At 40.4% G+C, this 23,870-nt stretch overlaps 2 protein-coding genes and 1 pseudogene across 6 annotated transcripts in view; all 3 read right to left on the bottom strand.

The window, feature by feature from the left end:
- The window catches only part of LOC103138902 (probable polypeptide N-acetylgalactosaminyltransferase 8), an 11,424-nt pseudogene extending 9,104 nt beyond the window's left edge, over positions 1-2,320 (bottom strand).
- A 1,012-nt stretch (positions 2,321-3,332) lies between these two features.
- On the bottom strand, positions 3,333-11,765 carry ndufa9a (NADH:ubiquinone oxidoreductase subunit A9a). Its single transcript, XM_007553259.2, has 11 exons — positions 11,659-11,765; positions 9,793-9,966; positions 8,756-8,853; positions 8,579-8,670; positions 7,402-7,543; positions 7,231-7,333; positions 7,086-7,156; positions 6,153-6,229; positions 4,829-4,924; positions 4,619-4,685; positions 3,333-3,576 (listed from the first exon to the last, which is right to left on the bottom strand). Exons 1-11 carry the CDS (start codon positions 11,711-11,713, stop codon positions 3,406-3,408), a joined length of 1,146 nt encoding a protein of 381 aa, XP_007553321.1. The 5' UTR covers positions 11,714-11,765; the 3' UTR covers positions 3,333-3,405.
- Positions 11,766-12,641: 876 nt separating this feature from the next.
- The window catches only part of dyrk4 (dual-specificity tyrosine-(Y)-phosphorylation regulated kinase 4), a 45,804-nt gene continuing 34,575 nt past the window's right edge, over positions 12,642-23,870 (bottom strand). For 3 of the 5 annotated variants that reach the window (XM_016672071.1, XM_016672073.1, XM_016672074.1), the window contains 13 exons: positions 21,902-21,985; positions 20,004-20,150; positions 19,744-19,897; positions 19,105-19,268; positions 17,905-18,041; positions 17,267-17,407; positions 16,335-16,473; positions 16,162-16,243; positions 15,383-15,555; positions 15,125-15,185; positions 14,652-14,781; positions 14,431-14,576; positions 12,642-13,916 (listed from right to left, as the gene is read on the bottom strand). In XM_016672071.1, coding sequence (XP_016527557.1) covers positions 13,708-13,916; positions 14,431-14,576; positions 14,652-14,781; positions 15,125-15,185; positions 15,383-15,555; positions 16,162-16,243; positions 16,335-16,473; positions 17,267-17,407; positions 17,905-18,041; positions 19,105-19,268; positions 19,744-19,897; positions 20,004-20,150; positions 21,902-21,985 — 1,767 coding nt within the window. In that variant the 3' untranslated portion in view covers positions 12,642-13,707. The remainder of the gene's footprint in view (positions 13,917-14,430; positions 14,577-14,651; positions 14,782-15,124; positions 15,186-15,382; positions 15,556-16,161; positions 16,244-16,334; positions 16,474-17,266; positions 17,408-17,904; positions 18,042-19,104; positions 19,269-19,743; positions 19,898-20,003; positions 20,151-21,901; positions 21,986-23,870) is intronic. The other 2 variants (XM_007553257.2, XM_016672072.1) reach the window with 2 other exon arrangements.

The following is a 23,870-nucleotide window of genomic DNA, read 5'->3' on the forward strand; positions in this document are numbered from 1 at the left end:
TCCTCTGAACTCCCGACCTCAAAATCACCGTCAATCTGTCCCTCTTGGTCCTCCTCATCTGACAAATCTATGTCTGAGTCTCCATCAATAATCCTGTTTAGGATTTTCTCTGCCTCAGTCAGTGAGCTGATTTCTATTAAAACAGGTTAAAAAAATAAAAAGCAAATCCTGATGTCCTCTATGGAGGACACACATAAACAGGTTATGTTTTATCCCAACAAATAATTAAACTGCTCTGAAAATCCACCTAACTATTCCTTAGATGTTCATTTACTAGAAGCAATCTGAATATTAAACTCACAAAGCTCATAATTAGAAAATAATATACTTACCTTTCTTCTTTCGATAAAATGTGCTCACAGGGATGGCAGCCATTGTGAAGAATCAGAAAGAAAATTCCAGAAAAGCCCCACCCCCACACATGTCATATCATTGGAAAGCCCAGGATGTCCTCTCTAAGGACCAACAGGATTTAACACAGTGGCATGTATAGTTTCAGAGTTATGAACAAAAAACCTATGTACTCCACAGAGGACAAAAATGCATTGCTGGGTCTCAGGAGGATAGGAGGAAAATATGAGACCAGATCAGAACTGAGCCCTGCAACATGACGATGACCCAAAGTGTTCCAGTAGATCCACAGAGAACTGGCTGGGAGAAACCCAGGGCCTAGTCAAAGCCCAGATCTTACGGAGATGCTGTGCCTCAAACATTTCAAGAAATACAAGCTTAAACGTTTGTCTGTGAACTTGACTTTGGAAGTCTGATGTGTCTGGGCTCACTGTAGGTGCTGTGGTCGTCCACCAGGATGATTTCCCTCAGCAGGTGTTCAGGCGTGTTGGTGATGACGCTCCGCACCGCCCTCTTGATCACAGAAAGCGCCTCGTTAACGTAGATCAGCACCACGCTGACGCTGGGCAGGGCTCTGGGGTATTTCTTCTTCAGACATCTGATCTGCGTGTTTGGTTGGAGAAGATCCGTGACTCCAGCAGGAAGTGTGTCATCGTTTGTTGTTTTCAGCGACTCCTACCTGGGATCTCTCATGTCAGGAAGTTGCCGGTCGAGGGCGATCTGGTTGCTGAGGAAGGCGTTGTAGCCGTAAATCCTAAAAAGACCTGCGGCCTCCTTCTGCTCCTCCTCTGACAGGCCGTCGCCCCACTTCAGAAACAGCTCAGAGTTCGGGTACAGCTTCGGCGCCACCGCCTTTTTGGACTCTTTTTGGTTTTTATTTGGAGAAGGTTCTTCTGGTGAGCTTTTCTTGGCAGGTTTCTCTAGTAGATTTGCTTTTGGGCGGAAAATTAAAACAACAGTTTACACTTGGAGACAGCAGAAGGCAGGCACCGAAGGTATCTCCTCCACCTCCTCCCTCATCTGCTACTGCCGTCTGAAGAAATGAACCAAAAACAACCAATCAGAGCCAGGAGGCGGGTCTTAGTGCTGTCAATATGCTCATGTACTCGCTGCTAAATATGCTACTGGCAACTCACCTTTACAAAAGCCATTTATCTGCTGTCATCGGTGGCTATGCTAACTAGCCTTCACAACAGCAAAGAGCAAATGTCACAAGGAGAGTGATTGACAACACTAAGACCCGCCCCCTGGCTCTGATTGGTTGTTTCTAATTAGCGCTGGGAGAAGGCCGAGGAACAGATTATCTGTCTCACAGCAAGCTGCCATGACATGGTGACAGTTTTAATAAATATTTAAAATCTTTTTATAAAAGTTACTCACTGCAGCTTTAACTGACTGAACTGTTAAATATTTTAAATCTTTTCTCACCCAGCTTGTTCAGGGTCTCTTGAATCCTGTCCAGTTTTCGGTTCATGGCTTCCTGGTTTGTTACGTGTTTCTGATGCGATTTTTCTTCTCTCCACCTCCCAGTCATGAAGATAATTAGATATAAAAAAGCTCCAATCACTCCTACTCTAAAATAAGCCTTCATGGCTGTTTCAGATGAAAAACCAAGTCAGCATCGTTCCGTTCTGGCTGCCATGCAGCTCCTAAGCCGCACAGCTCCAGCTCAGACCATAAAACCCATCTTATCGCAAAGATAATATTAACTTGCAGGTGGACTTTCAGTGAGTCGTTTACATTCTGTCAAACAAATCAGTAAAAGGGAACATTAGCACCTGTAGAAGCAACCACTGCCTGGACTGAGATTTAAAGTTCTCAAAATGTTTTATGGGTTTAGAGTAAATAGTCTGTATTTACATGATTTCATGTTTCTCGGTTAGTTCTGATTTTCCAGGAAGAAAAAAAGATATTTAAAAAGCCGAGACACATTAAAGAGCAACCTAAAATACAGGACAAATCAGGATTAAAATCACGTTATATATAAACAATGTTTGCAGCTTTGAAATGTTCAGTAAAAGACAAACGTCTCATATGAACAAATACCTGCAATTTTTGTTTCCAAATGGAAATTAAAGGATTTCTCAAACATGAAATCACAGAAACGCTCCAGATGTTTTTGATGAGCAAATAAAATTATGAAAACCTGATTTTACATGACAGATCGGATCAAAACTTTAAACTCTTGTATTACAGAGACTGAACTTAATGTGGCTTTTGACAAATTAAACTTTAGGAAAGCAATTAGAGATGATAATTAATCTAATGAGTGTTAAAACAACCTGGTTTGTTTCTAATGATGTTTTTTGTTACTCTATTTGAAAATCTTTAATTAAACTAATTTCAAAGATCGGAGTAACGATCATCAGTCTCCTTAGTTGGTTTATGAATTTTATTCCAGGTTTATGAATTGTAGGTTGGTTAACTAGTCAGAATATTGTAGTTTATTGGCAGAGGAACAGAACTGGTTTCTATCAGACATATTCTTTAACTACAGTAGTTAAAGCTGCAGTACGAAACTTTTATTAAAAATATTTACACATTTGTTGAAAATGTCACCATGTATGAGACAAAAACGAGTTCCTCTGTGTGCATCAATCAGAGCCAGGAGGCTCTGATTGATGCATTCATTAGCACATTTAGCAGTGAATACAATAGATTGATTGGCAGCGTTAAGACCCACCTCCTGGTTGCTTTTGTGGTCAGGAATGGTTCGTTTCTTTAGAGAGCAACAGCAGCTCAGGAGATCTTTTCTCAGATTATATGCCTCATAACATTTAATATGTAAAAACATTTTTATGAAAGTCACACGCTGCAGCTTTAATGCCAGGAAACAAGAAGGAAAGTATTTTTAAAACTTTTACAGATTTTCAAAAAGCCTTTGTGTTAATTGTGAATCAAATTTATGTGAAATTCTATAATTCTGTAAAAGTTATTAATCAAAATGTGTCCAGGTGAATTACAGTGATGACGCAGAAACATCCAGTAAGGATAATTCTTTATTTATGTACAGAATAGCACTAAAAGAAGCTGAATCACGACGCGAGCCGTGGCTCAGTAGTTGACCGTCTTGGCCGGCTTGGTCTCGTCCAGATCGGCCTCCAGGTAACGGAAGCGGCGGTGGCGGCGCAGGATCTCGATCGCCTTCTGCTCCACAGAGGAAGCCGTGATGCCCAGATCCTCCAGACCAGGAAGTCCAGGATACTTCATGTCTGTTGTGTGAAACTGGACAGAAACCAAAGAGCATTCGGGTTAATGAAGATGGAGGTTCGTGTTTCTCAAACCTTTTCATTTAAACACTCACCGACCTCCTGACTAAGAATAACACAACTTAATATCCACCTGAATGAAAACTTATTGATGTCTTCCTCCGATCAGACGGACAGGAAAAAGTTTTAATTAAGAAAAAAAAAAAACCAGGAAGAGGGCAGTGGGTCAGTTATGCTAGCTTGACTATGACAAAATTAACATAGATGTGCTGTGGAATTCTGCGCGTTTCGGTTCAGTTAAAAAATTTTAAAATGGCAACTAAAACGCTGACTAGAGCAGGTGTTTAAATGAACTGATCAACCACCACTGTGTTAGCTTAGCTAGTAGCAGCAGCAGCTAATCTACCACAGCGACGACTTATTGATCACTAAAGTCTGAAACCATGAGACGAACTGAATGTTCTGTTCTTCGTGTGGGAAAGGAAGTGTTTTTTGGTGTTGAATCCTGATACACTAGTGGAGCTGTTGTCAGTCAGTTGCTATGGCAACGGGTCTGAGTAGCGTAGCCGACAGAGGAAGAAAAAAGAATACGAGTGGCTTTGAGTTATCCTTCACTTGTTTTTCTGCGTCATTTCCCTTTATTGCACTGAATTAATAACATCTCCAGGTTTCTTTAGTTAACGTTCTACTGCAGCAGTGCCGATATGAAGAATCTGTTTCTGCCTCCAGCGCTGAGCACAGGCACAAAAAGCCTGGATGTAAACAACACGCAACGTGTCTATAAGTATTCCTGGTGTTATTTTCTTCCCATCAGTATCTTCTGCTATTCTTTTGAGGATTTAAGCTACTAATTCATTATTATTTTAAACACAATCCTTCAGTAAGCTAACTGTTGCATTTTGAGCTCAGGTCACGGAAAATAAATGGCCGTTTACATGCAGTATAGTGCAAACCACTAGGGGGCGACTCGGGGACCACAGTTAGAGGAAGACTGATTTAAATGAGGAAAAAAATAAAAACAACTTAAACTTTGAGTTTAAACATCTTCATCGTCTCACCCTGTCGATTTTGTCCGGGGTCGTCCAGGGTTCAAACGGGTTCATAGCAAAAATCCTGGCAGCCAGGCTGAAAGCAGACAGCAGTCGTTACATCAGTCGCTAACAGTAGAAGAGTCCATCATCAATGACATTATCATGCTTTAATGTCAGCCTTTGTTCTGATCAGTGACTCAAAACAAGCACTCCCTGCAGAAGCATGAGGCTGCCTACTGGTAGAGCGGGCGTGGCAGAGGGTAGGGCACGAAGGGCCGGTGCGCCAGGCCGTAGATGTACTCCACCAGGTCGTGCAGCAGGTAGCGGTTTGGCCTGCAGATCAAACACAGGCAGATAACAAGAATCTGTTGCAAAACAGCCTCTACGGCAAGCCAATTTAACACAAAATCAGCTTCACTTACGTTACAGATTCATGAAATGAGTTTATGACTAGAGAATCACAATTCCTCCAGTCATAGTATTTTAAAAAGCATTCAGAATACACACTCCTATTTGCATATCATGGCCACAGAATGTATTTTTAATAGTTTTTTTTATTTTATTTAAGTTAACCCAATGCTGGTTCTTTAAATTACAGCGTTATGCACAAATTTAGTTTTGTTTAAACATAAACTGATGGAATCTTATAGAATTGCTTTAAATACATTTTCTGTGTGTTTACACTCTCTCTTCACAGAATCTCCACACTGTTTGAATAGAAAAATTGGTTTACAAAATACTTATAAATTATAGTTATAAAGATTAGTTATAAATTAAAAATAGTTGCTTCTCTGGTTATATTCTGACTAGAAATGATACCAGATTTACCATTAGGATCTATAGTGGCTACAATTCAAGATGCCTGCAATGAATTACTGACGATCTGAAACATATTTCAGATAATTAAATTATAAACATTAAGTACATTTAAAGTTAAAGATATATTAAATGTATTTTAGATGGGGGGGGGGGGGTAACAACTTGTCAAAACTAACTTAAAGATATATGAAACTATAATTTTGACATCTCAAAATTAATTTTCTCCAGATAAATTAGATATCAGGAAAACAATTTTTAAAAGTTTAGACTGTTTTTCTCTTTCAATTTTTCCTTTTACTAGTCAGAATATAAATGCAGAAATCTTAAATCATTATTCAGTAAAATAAAATGATTTTATGCTAAAACTGCCTGCCATAAAACAGGCTGTATAAAAGGAAACCTTCATATCAGGTTCAACTGGTTTCCAGTCAACATTACTTTCTGTTCATTTCAAATCATTTAAACCAGAAGAGCTGCCTTATTGTTGTTATTTCTTTATTATTTCTCTAACATGAAATAATGAAAAAAATCTTAAATTTGGATTTAAATCTGATTTGACTGAGCTTCTGCTCATGTGCTGAATTATTGGACATAAATTGTTCCAATGTGATTTTCATACCCCAGAACATTTCCATGTTTTGTCACATTTACTAAATAATTTCTGTAGCAAAACATTCATATTTATCTGATCTGATCCTAATTTTGGAGCGCTGCTGAACATATTTGAGATTGTTTATGTTACCCAACGAGGGCGAAAGTCTTCCCGTTGGCGTCTGGGTCTCGCACCGCGCTGACGATCGCCTTGGCAACGTCCACCACCTGAGGAAGAAACCCACCGTTTATTTCTGTGATCATTTTTCAATCAAAATCAATGATTTAGTGGAGATACTTTTGGACTTTTGGGATAATTTTTCCTCATTAAACTGCTTCCAACATCTACAGATAGAAAAACAGATTTGAAACATTTTTATTCTTAAAGAACTTAAAGCTTGAGTTCTTTACTCGCCATATTGATCGATCAACTATTACTTCTCATCTATTAAGTCTGAGGCAGCAGTGGAGAAACACTGCCACCTGCTGGTGAGAGTTAGCGTCACTTAAATCAATAAAACCAATTATGTGTTGGCACAAAAAATGTCAGTATCTGTAAGCCTGTCATCAGAAGCAATAAATCAATTATCCACCTGATAAATTAAAATGAGTTTGATGAAGTGTTGATTTACTTTAATATTGTTAAAAACCTGGGAATTTAGAAAATGCTACAAACATTTAACCTCCGATATAAAGTAGGCAGTTTGCACTTTTGCCTGTTGAAGATGAATTACTAATCATTTTTGATGTTTATTTGTTGGCATTAGACTGAGACGTGATACTGTAACTTTTCTGTTGTGATGTTTTAGTTTTCATCATTTTATTCTGCTGTGATTTTATAGTTTTTGTGTCTCTGCTGCAGTTTAACCCGTTTTGAAAAATGTTTTATAAACGTGACACAGACACCGATCTTTAGGACGCATTTGCATTAATATGCTATCATTACTATATTGGTGGGAAATTAAAATGTCAATGTTATAATTTATCACAGTAATTGACATCTCTAACTTAAAGCCAAGTCAGCAGTTTTCTGGCAGTAAAGGAGAATTCAAATAAAAATGAGCTTCTTCCTTTAAAAACTTACGTAAACAGGTTGCTTCACCGTTTTCTTCCCGAGCGCCATTAGAGGAATCGCGTTTCCAAACCAGCGCATATCTGAAAGAAACGCAGGAAAGTTTCTATAAACCCACAAACGGCTGAGCTGATTCCCATCGTCACAAACTTCTTACTGGCAAAATAGTTGAAGAATCTGTCCTCCCTGCCAAACATCTCGGCCGGCTTTATGATGACAGCCTCTGGAAACTCTTCTCTCACCGCTTCCTCGCCCACGGCCTGCGGCGCAGAGCAAGCGATCAGCGTCTCGCCCCGCGCTGGATTTGTGCAGGAAGTGCCGGACTCACCTTGTTCCTCAGGTATTTGGAGGGGCTGCGCATGTCGGCGTTCAGGTGCGACATGTGGACGAACTTTGAGATTCCGGCTTCTTTAGAGGCCCGGGCCAGCTGCTGAGGGATGTTGACGAAAACGTCCTCAAAGCGGTAGTTTCTAGTTAAGAAGAGAAAAACTCAAGTAAATGAGCACAGAAATGACTTTATAGATTGAGTCTGTAATAAAATCTATGCAAGTCCAAATTACTTAAAAAAACAAACAAACAAAAAAAATAATTAATACAATAAAAGAAAGAAAAGTACATACCAACATCTCCAAAGGTTGTATTCAACTAATGTCGAAAGAATCCAATATCACAGTGTTTCCATTAAACAGAGTTGGCTGATAACCAGTTACATTTACAAGTAACTTTACAAGTTGTACTTTTTATATTTACTTGACCAATTTGATTGTGACGTATCGCTATTCCTACTTGAGTAAAATGTCTCAGGTTGGCTGCCAGTCAAATTCATGAAGCTGCTTTGCTGCTAAAGTTAGCTTAGCAGCGCGAAATGGAGAAAAGTTTCTGACCAGAAAACACAGAAGGAGCCTCGTCAGCAACACTGACGAGGAAAATGATTTTAAAAACCCTGAGACGTCCTGGATGAAGGAATGAGGCAACATGTAATAATTACTGAATAGTGAATAAAAGTGAGAAAGAAAACATTCTGAAATCAATGTTTCTTCTTTATATTTTGTAGAATTTTTCTGTCTTTTGCAAAAATGCTGAAAGTTTTGGCATTTATTCAGCCGTGTTTATTCAGGCGTGTGGTAAAAGTTGTGTTTTGTGGCACTGTTGGCTTTCCATATGTATTTGTGTGGATCAAGTGCTGTGATGGTCTTTGTGCATCCCTGGCCTCAGACTCTTTTCCTCTCTTCCGTTGTCCAGTCTTTTGAAACCCGTTGGTAAAAAGCCGAATGAGACGCATGGCTTTGATCAAAGCATGTAAACGAGCAGCAGCTTGTAGTCCAGATATTACGGTAGAATAGTTTGCAAATAAACAATCAAAAATCCCAGAATTTTCTCAGAATTTGTTAGCTTTCATTTTTCTTCATTTGCTCTGGCTGTTTGTTCCTGGTTTTGCCGACTTGTCACATATTTGACTTGGAACATGCAGGCGAGATGTTACTGATATTTCCAGGTCAACTCACCTCGTTTCCCACTCCCTGCCCACCAGATTGATGACCACGTTGGAGTGCTCAATGGCCCGCTGGATGGACTCTTTGTTCTTCGCATCCCACTCCTGTCACACAGAAACAGCAGAGTTTCAGCCACACGTCCCATAGATCTGGCCTGGAAACCTGTAAGTCTCTTTAAAAGTTTCTTACCATGAAGATGATTTGGCCCAGGTCACCCATGGGCCTGAAGTACATGAGGTCGTACTGGTCGCAGCGGTGAGGGATCACGATCTGGGAGCCAACCCGACCTGCAGCATTCAGGGACGTTAAAATCACTTCACTAAAGACACGTTGCAGGTCATTGTTTAAATGTGGAGATTTACTGCTGGAGGGTAAAAGACGATTCATTTAATGCCGCTGTAGAACAATCCTGTTAACAAATGAAACCTGGAGATGTAGCTATTATCAGTGCAGTGCAACACAGCAAAGGGAAAAATAATGCTGAGAAAACATTAAAGAATAACTTAGAACCACCAGTTTCCTCCTTATATCTCGCTCTCAGCGTCGGCTACGCTTCACACAGATTTGTTACCATAGCAACTGAAAGACGCCACTAATATGTCAGGATTCAACACCAAAAAACACTCAAACATTTCCCACATAAAACAGAACATTCAGTCGGTTACAGTTTCGTGTTTTCAGGCTTGATGTTTATTTTGTGATTATTAATAAGTGATCATTGTGATAGATTAGCTACTGCTACTATCAGCTAAGCTAACACAGCGGTGGTAGATTAGCTAATTTAAACGCCTGCCCTATTGATGAGTTGGTGTGTGGGTTGCCTTTTTTAATTGAACCGAAATGTCAAATTCTGCAGAACATCAAAATGTTAAGGTTCTCATAGTCAAGCTAGCATAGCTAACCTAATTTCCTCTCCCTTGCTATGTTTTTCAATAAAAACTTTTTCCTGGCCTTGTTATCTAGTCGTTGTATTGTTGACCATTGGTAGCAAAGCACTACGGTCCTTTTTCCTTTGTATATCAACTGTATATTAAATATTTAGCTCATTATTTTGACAACTTAACAGCTAAAACCAATGTTAAACATCTACGTCAGTGGGCAGCTTTTCACCCTGCAGCAGGGATGCTGCGTGCGTCTTGCTGCAACGTGTCTTTATTCAGCATCATGAAATCCTGAGCTGTGATGTTGAAAAATGACAAAAGCTTGATGAAAAGGTCCGAACTCACCTAGCCTGTTGACGACATATCGGCCCAGGAAACCCGTGGCTCCAAACACGGTGGCGGCGATCCCGCTGGAAGACGAGCGTCCTCCCTTCCCTTTGGGGATGACGGCACGGTGCAGCTTCCTCTGCTGTGCTGCGGCGACGCACGCAGCTGCAGACGCAGCCTGGCTGCAGCCGCCTGTCAACGGGAGCAGAAAACCAATCAGGCCAGCGGTTCTGTATCAACACTATATGATATAATGCAAAAATCTATTAAATACATCAGAGCCAAGTTTTTATTTCTGTAGATGACCCAAATCCATTTCTACTGGCTGACGCTGAAGCGTTTTGTTTGAAGCTTCAGATTTTCTAAGGACTAAAAACACAAGAGAAACAAATCCATCACAGGTTTTTTATTTTTTCTGATTTAAATCCAACAGGAAATGAAGGGATTCCAACAAACCTTCACCAACATGAAGGTGAAGGTGGGATAAATGACAAGCACTCACACTAAAATAACGTTTTTCTTGTTTTCTTAATAGCTGCAGTCAAAGTATTGGAAGGCTGCATAATCATGAAATTTATACATTTATACATTTGTTTTTATAGGAAGCAGTTTGCACAACTTCTACTAATAAAGTAAACAGAGAATTATTGATTGGTTGTTTTTCATTCCTATTAATCCATTTCTGTCCAAAACTGTTTAAATTATTTTATTATATTTGACAAGGACCAAGTACAAAAGCATTAAAAAAACAAATACAAAAATATGCTAAACATCAGTTCTTAGAGTTAATTTCCATTTGCTGTCTTTCATTTAAGATGATGAGAAAAATTTTTTTAAACTAACCAATAATCAATGATGTTTAATTAGTCCACAAATGTTCTGGTTTCCATCATAAGTGGCTTTTAATCCCAATTACAGAATCTATCTAAGATCTGGAGAAAATCTTTGTTTCCTGGCAGAATATATTTTTGGTCTCTGTTTTAATAAGATAAAAATATTAAATTCTACAGCAGCAAAACGATCTTTAGAGTAAATGAAGGACTTGTTAAATATTTGATGATCTCAGAATCCAGTTTACTTACAAAGCACTAAAAAATGACAAGTTTAGGCACGGTATTATAAATTATTAAAAGTAAATCAAATCAGAAACATTGTTATTACTATGCAACCTCACACAGTGCTTTTAATATTTTAGTTAAATGATATAACTGGTGATAAAATCATGTTTGTTTTTATCTTAATTATTTTGTTTTGAATGAAAGCTTCCCTCATTTCTAACCTCAGCACCAGAGCTTTAGAACCGTTTAAAATACATAATTGCTCTTCCAGATTATATTTTGACCGAGAAATATTTTAAATATTAAATGATAAACGTCTAAATGGAGAATAGAGTGAAGCCTGAAGTTGGACTTGAAATGTCTCAATCAAAAAATGTTCCGAACAAATATATTCATAAAAATATTGCTGGTCAAACTTCTTATCCGTAATATAAACCTGAAGAATAAGAGCTGTAGATTAGCTCCGATTAAAACTAAATAAATTTTGTTTGGACAATAACAAGGATCTGTTTCTACCGAAGGCAGAAAAATAATCTCCGACAAACAGGCTTTCACTCCAGCAGGATCTTTACATTATATTATATTATAAGGTTTTAGATTTTATTACGTAAGGCCTTGAGTAAAAAAAAATCTCCATTTTCAGCCCAAAACATAAAGATCCAGATTAGCTCCAGCTCAGCTAGCGGATGTTAGCAAGGTCACTGCGGCCGGATGTCCTTTCTACCGGCCCGTTCATGCTAAAGCGGCGGGGTCCGTGAATAAACATCAAATATTACGAGCTGCACGGCGTGTGCAATCCTCTAAATGCTGTTGTGACATTACTCACTTGAAATCTTTGAAAGGACACCCGCAGGACGGCTAACCAACACTACGGTCGCCATCTTTCCGAGTACGGCAACCGCGTAGGCCAAAATGAAATGTTGTGGCGTATCAAATGCTGGGTTCGCTCCATTCTGGTCCACCGACGGGAGAGTTGGTGGTAATATTGGTATAAACTTTATAAAATATACATCAGTGAAAAGAATGAACGTTCATCGCGAGTAGTGAGAGTCGCATAAAAACAGGGACGATGTGTTAGGAAGACACAAAGACACAAGCAGCTGGTTATGTTTTTAATTTAGTGAGACGAGGAGCCAAATCCAATTGTCGCATATTTCTTAGAGTATTACTAATGTTTAGCATTAATTTGGAACTTTTTTTTATTCATTCACTTAACTCTTCTCATGTTTTTATCTGGTCGATGTGACAGGAGATGTTGCGTGTGATCTTTACATGACGTATAACGAAGTGGAAATGATGCAGACCCCAAATAAAATATTTATTTTGTCCGTCAATCCAGATGACCTGTGACTTTACAGCCCCGTTAAAACACGGATGCTTGTTTCTCAACTATGCAAATAACTGCAAAATGAATGACATTGTTCAGTTTCAAGTTTTCAACTCCATGAAGGGTTTGGATTCAACACAGAAAACCCCCCTAAAAGAAATCAGAATTTTATGAACTTCTTTGTAGTTAAAAGTAAATTATGCTTTAATTCTACACATTATGTAAGGCTTTGATATGAAATGCATATTTTACAAGAACAGAATTTCAAAATGCAGCGCAACACTTGCACCACTCTATTATTTTTGACACCACTTTCATGTTTTTATTTGGATAAATGTACTTATTTGTCATCAATATTACAGTCAGTGCCTGGAAACTTTAGACTAGAAAAATAAACGTACCTTAAATTGGTATCAGGTTGAATCCTGGGCGCAAAACACACGAGGTGAGTGAGAAAAATATGAAATTATTTAAACAAAATGTCCTTTAAACAACATTTATTTCAGCATAAAATACATATAAATGACTTCGTTTGAGTTCTTTTATTTACAGCTACAATACATCATCTAAGGATTAAATTATTTAGCCCATATACTTTGATGATATGTGCTTTTCTATAAGCTGGATCTGTAAAAAACAACAAATAAAATCAGTTTAAATGAATTTCTTGCAACCAATAAAGTCGGAGAATCTTTTTGTTAAATAAAAGGGATCCTGGCAGGACGGCTCAAATCATATCTGGACAGGAAATGTCAACAAAACAACAATAAAGTGCTGGATCTCTAATACTGCAAGGCACAAACTATCAACAACAGGATTGTCTTTTTGCTTCTAATATAAAAATATTAGGAATAACAGACACACAAAGTGATCATACAGTAACAACACAACAAGTAGAACCTTGTCTAATTTTAAAATCTGCTGTTTTACATATTTATAAGAAAAGACAGCAGAAATATATACAATAGATTCTCTTAAAAATCCACATTTCAGGGTTTAGTTCAATGAAACACAAACTATAAATAATAACACGAGTTATCAACTTAATTAAAACATATCTGATAAATATTTCTTTGCTGTTGTGGTAAAAATCATTTGGCTCAGCCGTTATTGGACTCAATATTTCAGCATTTTCACACGAACAGGAGGAGAAATGAACAAGAAGCAGCAGGAGATTTTCTACGTTTTCAGCTTTAATTCCTCTGAAGCTAAAAGTCAAACTTGTTTTTTTTTCAATGCACAGCAAAGATTTTATTCCAGAAACGATATCAGGCAGGTCCAGATGCTGCTGTAAATCTAATCCTGCGTCAAATAAAGTTTCATGTTTCAGATGTGATGAAATAAAACTGGATCAGGACTTCTATAAAAACACGGCCGATGATTTAAATTTCACCAGCTCCCAAAACCAGAAGATGTCCGTCACTGTTGATGTTTTTCCCATCATGTAGAAAAAACCCACTTCACTGAATTCAGGGTTTCTTCCTGTAAGTCCAGACCAGAACATCGTATTTCCCAGCGGCCCTGAACGCGTCCCGGTCCTCCGGCCTGCTAGCCGTCTTTCCGCTCTGTGCTCATTTCTTCTTGTGGTTTGATGATGATGTGGACCGGCCGCTCACCGCCTTCGCTTTCACACACTTCCTCCTCCGCCGAGGCGCCGAGGGGCCGCAGGCGTTCGCCGGACGCCATCTTTGATCCAGCCTCGGAGCCGTCCCTCTTCAGCTTGTCGTTGCTGCCATGTTCTGCACCGACCTTCTCCGCTGTGCAAAAAAACCAAAAACGGTGCAAACGCCACGGTTATTACAGCTCCAGGTTTTTTATTATGGTTTAGTTTTATTTCATTGTAACTTTTAGTTTGTCTAATTCAGTTTTAATAAGTTTTAAAGTGCGGCTCCCAGTTTTTATTAGATAGACTGTTACACTACACTACACTTCTAACATCTTTTGCTGCCACCATTTTGCGAGCTGTTTGCCGTCAGGAGGATTATGGTGGCATTTGTGATGTAAACTGCTTGTGTTGGGGAAAAAAAACTTATTTCCTATCAGTTTGAAAGGCTAATAAATAGATCCATAAACACAAAACCAGCATATCTATAATTTCAGTATGTTCTAGTTAGTTTTTACAAACTCATTATTCGTTCCAGTTACAGTTTTGCCCGCTGGTTTTTATTTATGTCAGTTAATGAAAATGATTCGTCAGTTTCAGTCTTTACTGTTTAAACTCGTGACCTGATGCATTTCTTGCGTTTACTCCCCAGCGTGCGTTCCTCTCACCAGGCCTGCTGTTTGCGCCGCTGCAGCTCTCCGCGCCCCTCTTCGCTGTCGGCTTGGTTCTGGATCTCACTTTGTTGAAGTTTCCTTCCAGGATCCACTGGTGCTGCAGCCCTTCATCAGGAGTCATCCTCTTCGCTGGATCCCAACTGAAAAGCAAAGCAAAGTTTCGCATCCAGAGAGCACAGAGAAGCTCTGCGGAGTCCAGAAACGCTTAAACTCACGCGAGGCAGCGCTGGATGAAGTCCAGGAACAACGGATCGTTGGTTTTCAGCGCCGCTGACATCTCAACGGAGTCGGGTTTCCTTTTCTTCCCTTTGCTGTTAGTGATGTTCCTCGGGTTTCCTTTGGAGTCTGCAGTCATAATGCAGCCGTGCATAAAAAACAGACTCATAAAACAGGATTCAGTCACGGTGAACGGACAAATAAAGGAACAACAACTGCAAAAGAAAGACTTGGAAAAATCCTGAAGATTCACTGCAACAGAAAGTTCTCTGGCGAGAGATGTTGGTTTTGTTCTGATGACATTAAGAATGGAGAGAAAACCCCTGAAGCTGGTCTGAAGAAACTAGAGGTAGTTATCTGTATATTGTACTCTTAACTGTTTTCACTTGTTATCAACTGTCAACAGGATCTCCTACATGCATCAAATTAAAAAATACTTCAGGCTGGACTGAACAGGAAATGAAATTCTTACCGAAGAATAACTTCCTCCTTGATGCCGACTGGACAAAATCATTTGGAGGCGTCCCGAGAACCTGCGAGTTCAAAACCCAGACCTCTTTAAGTCAACAAGAAATAACATGTTCTGAAGTATTTTCCTCCTTTTCAGGTTTTTCTGTCTTTTAAATTTAGAAGAAAATCTTTTCCACATCAGTGAAAGCTGGTTTGGAAAACGTGTTTTTGACGGTTTTGTTTGCTGGAGCGTGTCAGAGTTTGAGTTCCTGGGTCCCACCTCCATGATGCAGGCGATCTGCTCCACCTCGCTCTCCCCGGGGAACAGCGGGTAGCCGGTGTAGAGCTCAGCCAGGATGCAGCCCAGGCTCCACATGTCGATGGCCATGCTGTAGGGGTGACCCAGGATGACCTCTGGGGAGCGGTAGAAGCGACTCTGGATGTAGGTGTACACTGACGACGGCAGAGAGGAAAGAAGAGAGAAAACGACCCATTGCAGCCAGATTACAATAAATAACACGATTATTTAAATGTTTCATTTATTAAAACCGAAAATACAGAAATAATTTATTAAAAACAGAATTGTGCCTCCATTTTCTCATTTTAAAAATTAGCATTAATTATTTATTAAATTATTTTATACTCCTGTGCTGAAGTGTGAATTAATTTATAAACTTTTAAGTGTCAAAGGATTAAGACCTTGACATCCGATTGGCTGCTGCTATGGAGACCCTGGCGTGTGATTGGTTGCTTCAACCAGAAAACAACTCCATACATCCTCGTAGGATGTTGGTTGTTAATTATAATTAATTCTATATTTAATATGAATGAATGAATATAATACATATATTTAATTATGAATGACTCTGGTATAACATCAGCTGCATGTATACATATTGTATATTTTTATTTTGTTATTATATCAAACAATTTCCCAGCCTGTGAATTTGTTTACTGGCAATGGAAATAAAGTGATTCTGATCAATTATTAAATAAATTAGTGACCATATAAATAGTTTAAATAACAGTTTGATCTTCGCCGTGTTTTATTTATTTTACCTCTTTGCTGTTCGTAGCAGCTCGATCCGAAGTCGACCACCTTGATGTTCCCCGGCCCTCGCTGAGACAGGAGGATGTTCTCCTGTTGAAACATTTTCACACGTTAGATGGCTGCAGTACCGCTGCTGTCCACAGGAGGGAGCTCCCTGCTCTCATGCTGACCCGCTCCGTACCGGTTTGAGGTCGCAGTGGATGATCTTCTCCCGGTGCAGCATCTGCAGGCAGCGCAGCAGAGCGTGAGCGAACCGCCGGATCAGCGCCAGGCTGAAGCCCTGGAAGTTGTTTTTCTTGATCAGCTCATAAAGGTTCACCCTGTCAGAGGGGACAAGGCAGGATTCATCACACTGCTGAAGAACATTCACAGGATTTATTAAATCGCTTCTTTAAATTTTTTATGTCATTTATGAAAGAAGAACATAAAAAGTTAACATTGGGGTTGAGGTTACCCTGAGTTATGTCTGTAGTTATGCTGCTGCAGGACAGACTCACCACTTTTCCTCACTTTCTTCTCCTACTACTCTCCAACTTGCATTACTTGCTGTTATTTAAACTGCTCACTTATGTATAACGGCTCCTGACTCGAAGCTCTGCTGGATTTCTTCAGATAGAAACTTTTTAAAGTAATCTGAACAATAAGCTGAGCATTTCTGTTGGACTCGCATTAAGAGCCTGCCTGGAAATGAGCTGATTGTGCTCTCAGGAACAGACTGGATCTGCTGCCATTTCCTGCTTCTTGTGAAAAGCATAAACCTCTTCAGAGTAAATGCAACTGGAGCCTTCGCACCATGAAGCATGATGGGAAAGAGGTAGGCCCTGATCAAGGCTTTAACTAAAGGATACAGTGACAGTAATGTCAGACAAGGTGCTAGTCCAAGGCGTCCCCTAAAGGTCACTCAGACTGAGCCACACATAAAACTTCCTCCCTTCAAATGCAGATCAGTGGTTTACACACAAAGGAAATCTCTCAGCTCCTCCGTCCGTCCAGCTGCCAGTGGAGTCCAGAGAGTCGGGTTCAAGGTTGGGGCTTGAATGTGTTAAAGGTGACACGCCTCCAATTAGAGGATCAATTATTCATCAGAGCTGATCATCTGCTGCTGGTACTGACCCGAGGAGCTCAAAGGAGATGCAGAGGTGGTTCCGGAAGTAAAAGTGCTCCTTCATGTGGATCACGTTGTGCAGGTTGTCTTTGTCCTTCTTCTTTATCACCTCCAGAATCTTCAGCTCCACTAGAGCTTGGTGATGAAATCTGCAGGAAAGGAAAACGCAGAAATCCGTTAAAACCCCAAAACTAAAGGAAAATGTGATTTATTCAGTTAACGCTGCGGTGCCTGAACGCAGATGTTTTAGGACAAAGTTGATGAAAGAAATCTGCGGCACTTTGCGTCCATTTTTATTTCTGCATCTCTGAAGTGGTGGAAAACCCCAAAGACTCGTGGCTTTAACTATCAGGCATTTATATCCAACTGTGCCTCTCAGTGGGGAAGGAAAGGTAAGCTAACACCACGCAGCGCTGACTTCCAGCAGGCTAAATCTGGTCTCAACAAATTGGCAAACTCGTAAAATGTAAACCGATCACGGTGCAAGCATGTGGGAGGATATTACAACGCTATCAGATGTTGAATAAATGCCAAAAGATGGCTGCCGGTTGGCCTCAAGTCGTTTATTCTGCAGCGCAGAGGAGAGGATTTTAAAGGTCTGGTAGATAAAACTGAAATGAGGTGAACAGAAGCAGGAAGTGTGAACCTTTTCTTGTTGCGAATCATCTTGATGGCGACGAGTTCGTTGCTCTTGTGGTCCAGACATTTCAGGACCTGGCCAAACGAACCTTTCCCGATCACTTCAAGAACTTCAAACCGGTACGCGATGTGGTCATGGAGCACCTGAAGGCAGCAGAGGCGACAACGTGAAGTCCATTTAACAGGATTAATCAGATCAAACATGGTCAGTCAATGACTCAAATAACCATCGACTAATTTAGTAATCAATCAATCAATAACTGGAGAACTTTAAAAAAGCCATTTGCAGAGAGAACAACACGCTCAGAGCATTAATGAAACCAAAACTGCACAAAAATAAAAACATTTTACATCTAAGAAGAAAACCAGAACTCCTCCAGCTGCAGCTTCTCCTGGTTCTGTAAAGAAACTAAACTAAAATAAACTGAGCTGCTTTTTCCATCCCATCATCAGTAAAAATAATCAGCAGATCAGGCCTGCTGAGGTTCGTCCAGCAGGACGGCTGCAGAGCTTCACAGGTTCATGCTGGTCAAACACAGGAACGCTGCTGCTGCATTTTAGGAAATAATGTTTATTTTCTTATTTAAAAAATTTATTATTTGCTTATTTCAAATTCAAAAATACTTTATTGATCCCAAAGGAAAATTAAATGATTTTTAATGTATTTTTATTGTTGTATAAAAAGGCTTAAATTAAAAATCTGTAGAATTTGTCTTTTTCTTTCTTAAATTTGAGTAATCATTTAATCTTCAGAATTATTGCTTTTGAAAATAATCAATGTAAATTGCAGCTTCACTGTGATTATGCACTAAAACATAAATACAGAATTTCATCAAAACCTGCAAAGCAAACCCAGAACAATGTATTTATTCCAGCCTGTAAGTGTAATGTGATATTAATATGATGTTCAGCTGGTGCAGCTCCAGGATAAACTGGCCTCTGGCTTCGCTCTCAGGCGTCAGAAGACATTGAAAGTGTAAGTCAAAGTGGGTCAGCCGGTTCAGTCCGGATCATCTGGCGGCTCCAGCCGTCGGTCACAGCGAGGCTCTGCATCCAGGAGCAAAGCCGCACAGAACGAGGTTTCAGTGTCAGGACTCCAGGCTCAGAGCGACCTGCAGCATCCCCTGCCAAGGCGCCGTCCTGAATCCTAACCCGTCAGCCGTATTGACCTGTGGACGACCCGCTAGCGAAGCTTCGGTAGCTTTACCCGGACGTAGCTCCCGTGTTCGTCGTCGTATCCGTTGTTCTGCGCCGCTCCCTGGGATCCTTCGATCTTCTGCGAGCCCAGACCCAGGAACCAGACCTCGGCGTAGTCGCTGACCTCCTCCTGCTCGAACTCCGTCAGCCGCTCCCGGAAGTTACTGAGCGCCTCTGAGGAAGGACAACGGGAGGAGGCACCGCTACGTTGAAATCATAAACTTTACGTCTCACGGGTCAAAATCATCAACTCAAAAGGAGTTGAGGGCCAGAACATCTTACATGGTGAGATTTTGGTTTGTGGTTTTTACAGTCAATCACTCTGATGTGACAGAGGATTGACTCTTAGCCCCGCCCACCAGGGCATGTCTGCATGTTAGCATGTCAACAATAGGCAACATTTCAGATGAAAAAAAATCAGTATTGGCCAAAATCGGAATCGACAGGTCCGGTTATTTTTCAGCGATTGGCCAGAAAACTCCAATTGGTGCAGCCCTGTAAAACATTTGTCTCAAATAGTTCTACTTTAATAAAAAATAAAAAGCTCCCATCTGTGCTGGGGTCGAAATCTGTATTATTCTTGAACTGCAGTCCAGGGACCGCAAATGGCCCTGGAGCCACAGTTTGGAGACCCATGAAGCTAACTCACCTGCAGGCGACATGGGCAGCCGCTGTCCTTCGTACGCTCGCTCCTTCTCCATCTTGTTTCCGAGCGCCTTCCCGTTACGCGACATGGCCGCCTTGTCTGTCGCTGCGCCGTAACGCATCGTGAACTGCTGAGTTGACTTTGACCTCTCGACCTGCCGCAAAAAGAGAAAACTTTCTGTTTTTTCTAGGAGACAGCTGAAAGTGTTTAGAAATGGATCTGCTGCTGCCCTCTGCAGGTGAAGCTGTGAATGCCAGGCTCACCGCTTGGTAGTTGTTTTGACCTCCTTTGTTGGTGATCTGCGGCAGGATGTTGTCCGACTGCTGCTGCTGGTTTTTGGCGTTGCTGACGACCACCTGGACCACGGGGGTCTCCAGCTGCGGCAGCGACCCCAAACCAGAGCTGAACTTCTGCAATTCACAGAAAACTGGTTTCACTTTAAGAATCACTGGAATCAAACATTTATACCGGTTCCAGAAAAACCAGACATGATGAGAAAATAATATATTTAACAAATCAAACTTCAGATGGACTGAATTTGTTAGCGCTGTAACTGAATCACTGGTCGGTTACTGGAGCTCATGCTGTACTGGGAACCAGTCAGAAATTAACAGCAGTCATTTGAGTTATTTAGCCTCTGATAGGAAGAAAAATGGGAGTTAATTCTGACTGTGTTAGACTAAATTTTTACTAAATTAAATATTTAATTACCAAGCTCCTGCTGGTGAACTGATGCTGTGTTGTCATTAAAACGACTCATTCTGTTGTCTAGTCTCACTTTTTTACTGTTGAATTATGACCTCTGACCTTCACTACGGCAGGTTTTCTTTGTCTATTAAAACTAGTTTGATCATCTTAAACATTTAAATTGTGACAAAAAAACAAAGGGATGGTGGGAAACTTTTACACAGCACAAAAACTTGAAAACATTGACCAATAAATGAAAAACTTTACACAGTTGTTTTTAGACACTGTAGTTGCAGTATGTCCTCTCTCTATAAGGAGCCTGGTTCTGGTTCTGGTTGTTTCTCATCAGTTAATTCTCTCTCAGTTTCCACCTGTCATGGCGGCTCAGGTGTCTAGGACCCCCCGCAGGTAGCGGCTGGAATTACGGCTCAGGACGGCCTCGGCGGCGGGCTTTGACAGGGCCTGTCTGCGGGGTCTTTGTGGGGAAGCAGGAGCTGCGCCGCCTGCTTTTCTCTGCCTGACACTGTGATTGCTCTCGCAGCACGATTACATGTGTTGCAGCCATGCGGCGCTCAGTTCCTACAATGACGGACAAAATTAACCTCCTGTCTGTCCCACGACACAGAACCTCCCAATGTCTGCAGCTGTAGTAAACTGCTGCATACTTTGCTCAGAGTCGTTTCTATACAGTAGATATTTATACTATTTAATTTGATGTGATCTGCTGCAGCAGATCTGCTAACTTGATTATGATGCATGGAGATAAGGCTAAATATAGCCACAGACACATGCCACAACAGGCCACCTGACTGAGGGAACAAGACGTTTAAATCTGATGCTGTTGAATCAGAGGCAGCGAGACGTGAGCATGTACACATCTCCACGCGATGGATTATTCAGCCTGTCGTAAGAAACATTTAACATTTTCACCAAGTTTTTCATTCAGTCATAAATGTCACAGTTTCAGACAAAATATACATTAATTTAGTTAGCAAGCTAAATATTTAGTTAGCAGGATAATATATTAAAACTAAATATTTAGCTCCCATTTAAATATTTAGCTTTGAGCTAACTTAATATTTAGTTTAAAACTTAAATATTTAGTTTGCAATTAAGCAGAAATGTATTACAAGGATTCAGGCTTCTGCTGACGGTTTCAGCGCCAGCAGGAAAAGATGCTACAGCATCATCATGCAGGGGTGGAGCTGCTGCAGGAGCATCATGCAGGGTTGTGTTGCTGCAGCAGCATCATGTGAGGTTGCGTTGCTGCAGCAGCATCATGTGAGGTTGCATTGACACAGCAGCATCATGTGAGGCTGTGTTGCTGCAGCAGCATCATGTGAGGTTGCATTGACACAGCAGCATCATGTGAGGCTGTGTTGCTGCAGCAGCATCATGTGAGGTTGCATTGACACAGCAGCATCATGTGAGGTTGCGTTGCTGCTGCAGCATCATGCGGGGAGGAAGCGCTGACCTGTGAACAGGGTCGGTTTGCTCCGATGCGGCTGCCTTCCACTGGGAGTCTGTGGGGGTGAGGGAACGCCTCTGGCCGGGACGCCTGCAGGAGAAACGAGACAAACTTCATGAAAATGTTCAACAAAACAAGAAAAAAAAAGAACTGTGACTTTTATCGCTTTACAGAATGCAATAAAGAATGATGCATTATAGCGACTTTAATGGCCTGTTTTCATCTGAATGCAAGTACTGGAAGCAGCTGAGTAAAATAATCATCAAACTGCTAGTTTGTGCTGGCTCGGTTCTCCAGCTTCTTTAGCAACCCACAGCCTCTCGGCATCTGAGTCGGGTTATAACCAGGCTAGTAAAAATAATGCACAGTGATCCGAAAATAGATCACTTCTGCAAAAACCCAGCAACAACGGCGCTCTCCGTGCTCCCTCTGCTCTCTGCAGGTGCGCTCCAGTGTGCGTGTCCGCGTCCCTGCAGGAGGCGGAGCACAATGGAGATCAGGACGCAAAAAACTCCCAATGTCCCAGAAAACAAAGGCTGCAGCACAACGAGGTTATTATAGTTCACCAAACTAACCAAAACTGAAACCGAGAAAACATTTTCATTATCTGAAATAAATTAAAACAGTAATTAACTCAGAAAACCTGAAACTAACTGGAACAATGTCATGTATTTATAAAATCTAACTAAAACATAGTGAAATTTTGTGTTTATGAATCTGCTTATTAGCTTTATGAACTGATGTAAAATTGATTTTTTTTCTCCCACACAAGCAGTTACTAAATTACGGCGTACCATATTCTTCCTGTCATGTATAAGACGATATGCATGGTATATAGCATTATACAATATGATAACACATTTAATCTCATAAAATATAATATTGTAAAAATAAAGGGGTTGTTGTACGCGATGAGTCCACCAGAGGGCGCACTGACGGTGGCTACTAGCTAACACTCCGGTAAGTAAAACACAATTTTCTACTTAAAATCTTTTAACCAAATTATGACAGAATTCATTTGTCTAGGAAAATATGTCATTTTAAAACAACTAGTATTTTAAGTTAGACTCTATTGATGTAGTTTAAAAATAATCTGTAAGTATCAGACCGTGAGGAGACAACATGCTAGTCCGCAAGACGGTGGCAGCAAAAGTCAGTTGAATAATTAAATCTATTTTTAGAAAATTATATTTTCATTACCCAATCGATATACACATAATCATAATACAGTATTTTGACCTTTTTGAATTTAAGTTTGAAAAACTAAAACTACTATTATAATAAAAACTAAGTTAAAACTAGACCATATTTAAATACTATCAAACAGACTCTAAAACTAAAACTAAATGAATTAGACAAAAAGTCCTAACATAATCAAACTAACCTACAGTGGAAGCCCAGCCGTGTTGTGGCCAGCTGGTCTCACCTGAATGGTTCAGGCCGCCATGCAGGGCAGAGCCAGCTTACACATGCTCCGTTAATCAGCCTCTGCTGGGTGGCAGCGTACGGCTGAATAACGGCTTATCTCCAGGTGGAGATTTGCTCTAAAGCCTGGTCAGGATGAGTGCTGCGCTGCTACAGGTGCAGCTTCCACATCGTAATCTCAAAGCGTTTCTGACCGACTGGAGGAGCGAAGCAAACTGCACTCCACCAGGGGAAAACATCCTAAACCAGAAATAACCTCCGAACGGCTCTGTTACAAGGGGGGCGTTTATTGTATCGTTGATCATTTATCGATAAGAATTTTGATTTATCGTGATAAATTCCCAGATAGCACAGAATGATTGAAACAACATTGAATCAATGTCAGCCAGAAACATTGAATCAACGTTGAACGCTGACATTGAAACAACATTGAAAGTGGTCGGTGACTTGTATGTTGAATCAACGTTAGGGCTTCAACCATAACTGACATTATATCAATGTTGATTCAACCATCATCTGTATGTCAACTTGTATGCATATTTGTGTTGAT

Source organism: Poecilia formosa, unplaced genomic scaffold, assembly GCF_000485575.1.
Source record: "Poecilia formosa unplaced genomic scaffold, Poecilia_formosa-5.1.2 Scaffold55, whole genome shotgun sequence".
Classification (NCBI taxonomy): Eukaryota; Metazoa; Chordata; class Actinopteri; order Cyprinodontiformes; family Poeciliidae; genus Poecilia; species Poecilia formosa.

What these genes read in the sequence shown, in the direction of transcription:
- ndufa9a (XM_007553259.2), bottom strand. Translation starts at nt 11,713, where the DNA reads ATGGCGACCGTAGTGTTGGTTAGCCGTCCTGCGGGTGTCCTTTCAAAG. An exon ending in CCAAATACCTGAGGAACAAG is followed by an intron (nt 7,334 to 7,401) that starts GTGAGTCCGGCA and finishes TCTGCGCCGCAG; the next exon opens with GCCGTGGGCGAGGAAGCGGT. An exon ending in AAGACTTTCGCCCTCGTTGG is followed by an intron (nt 4,925 to 6,152) that starts GTAACATAAACA and finishes TTTGATCTGCAG; the next exon opens with GCCAAACCGCTACCTGCTGC.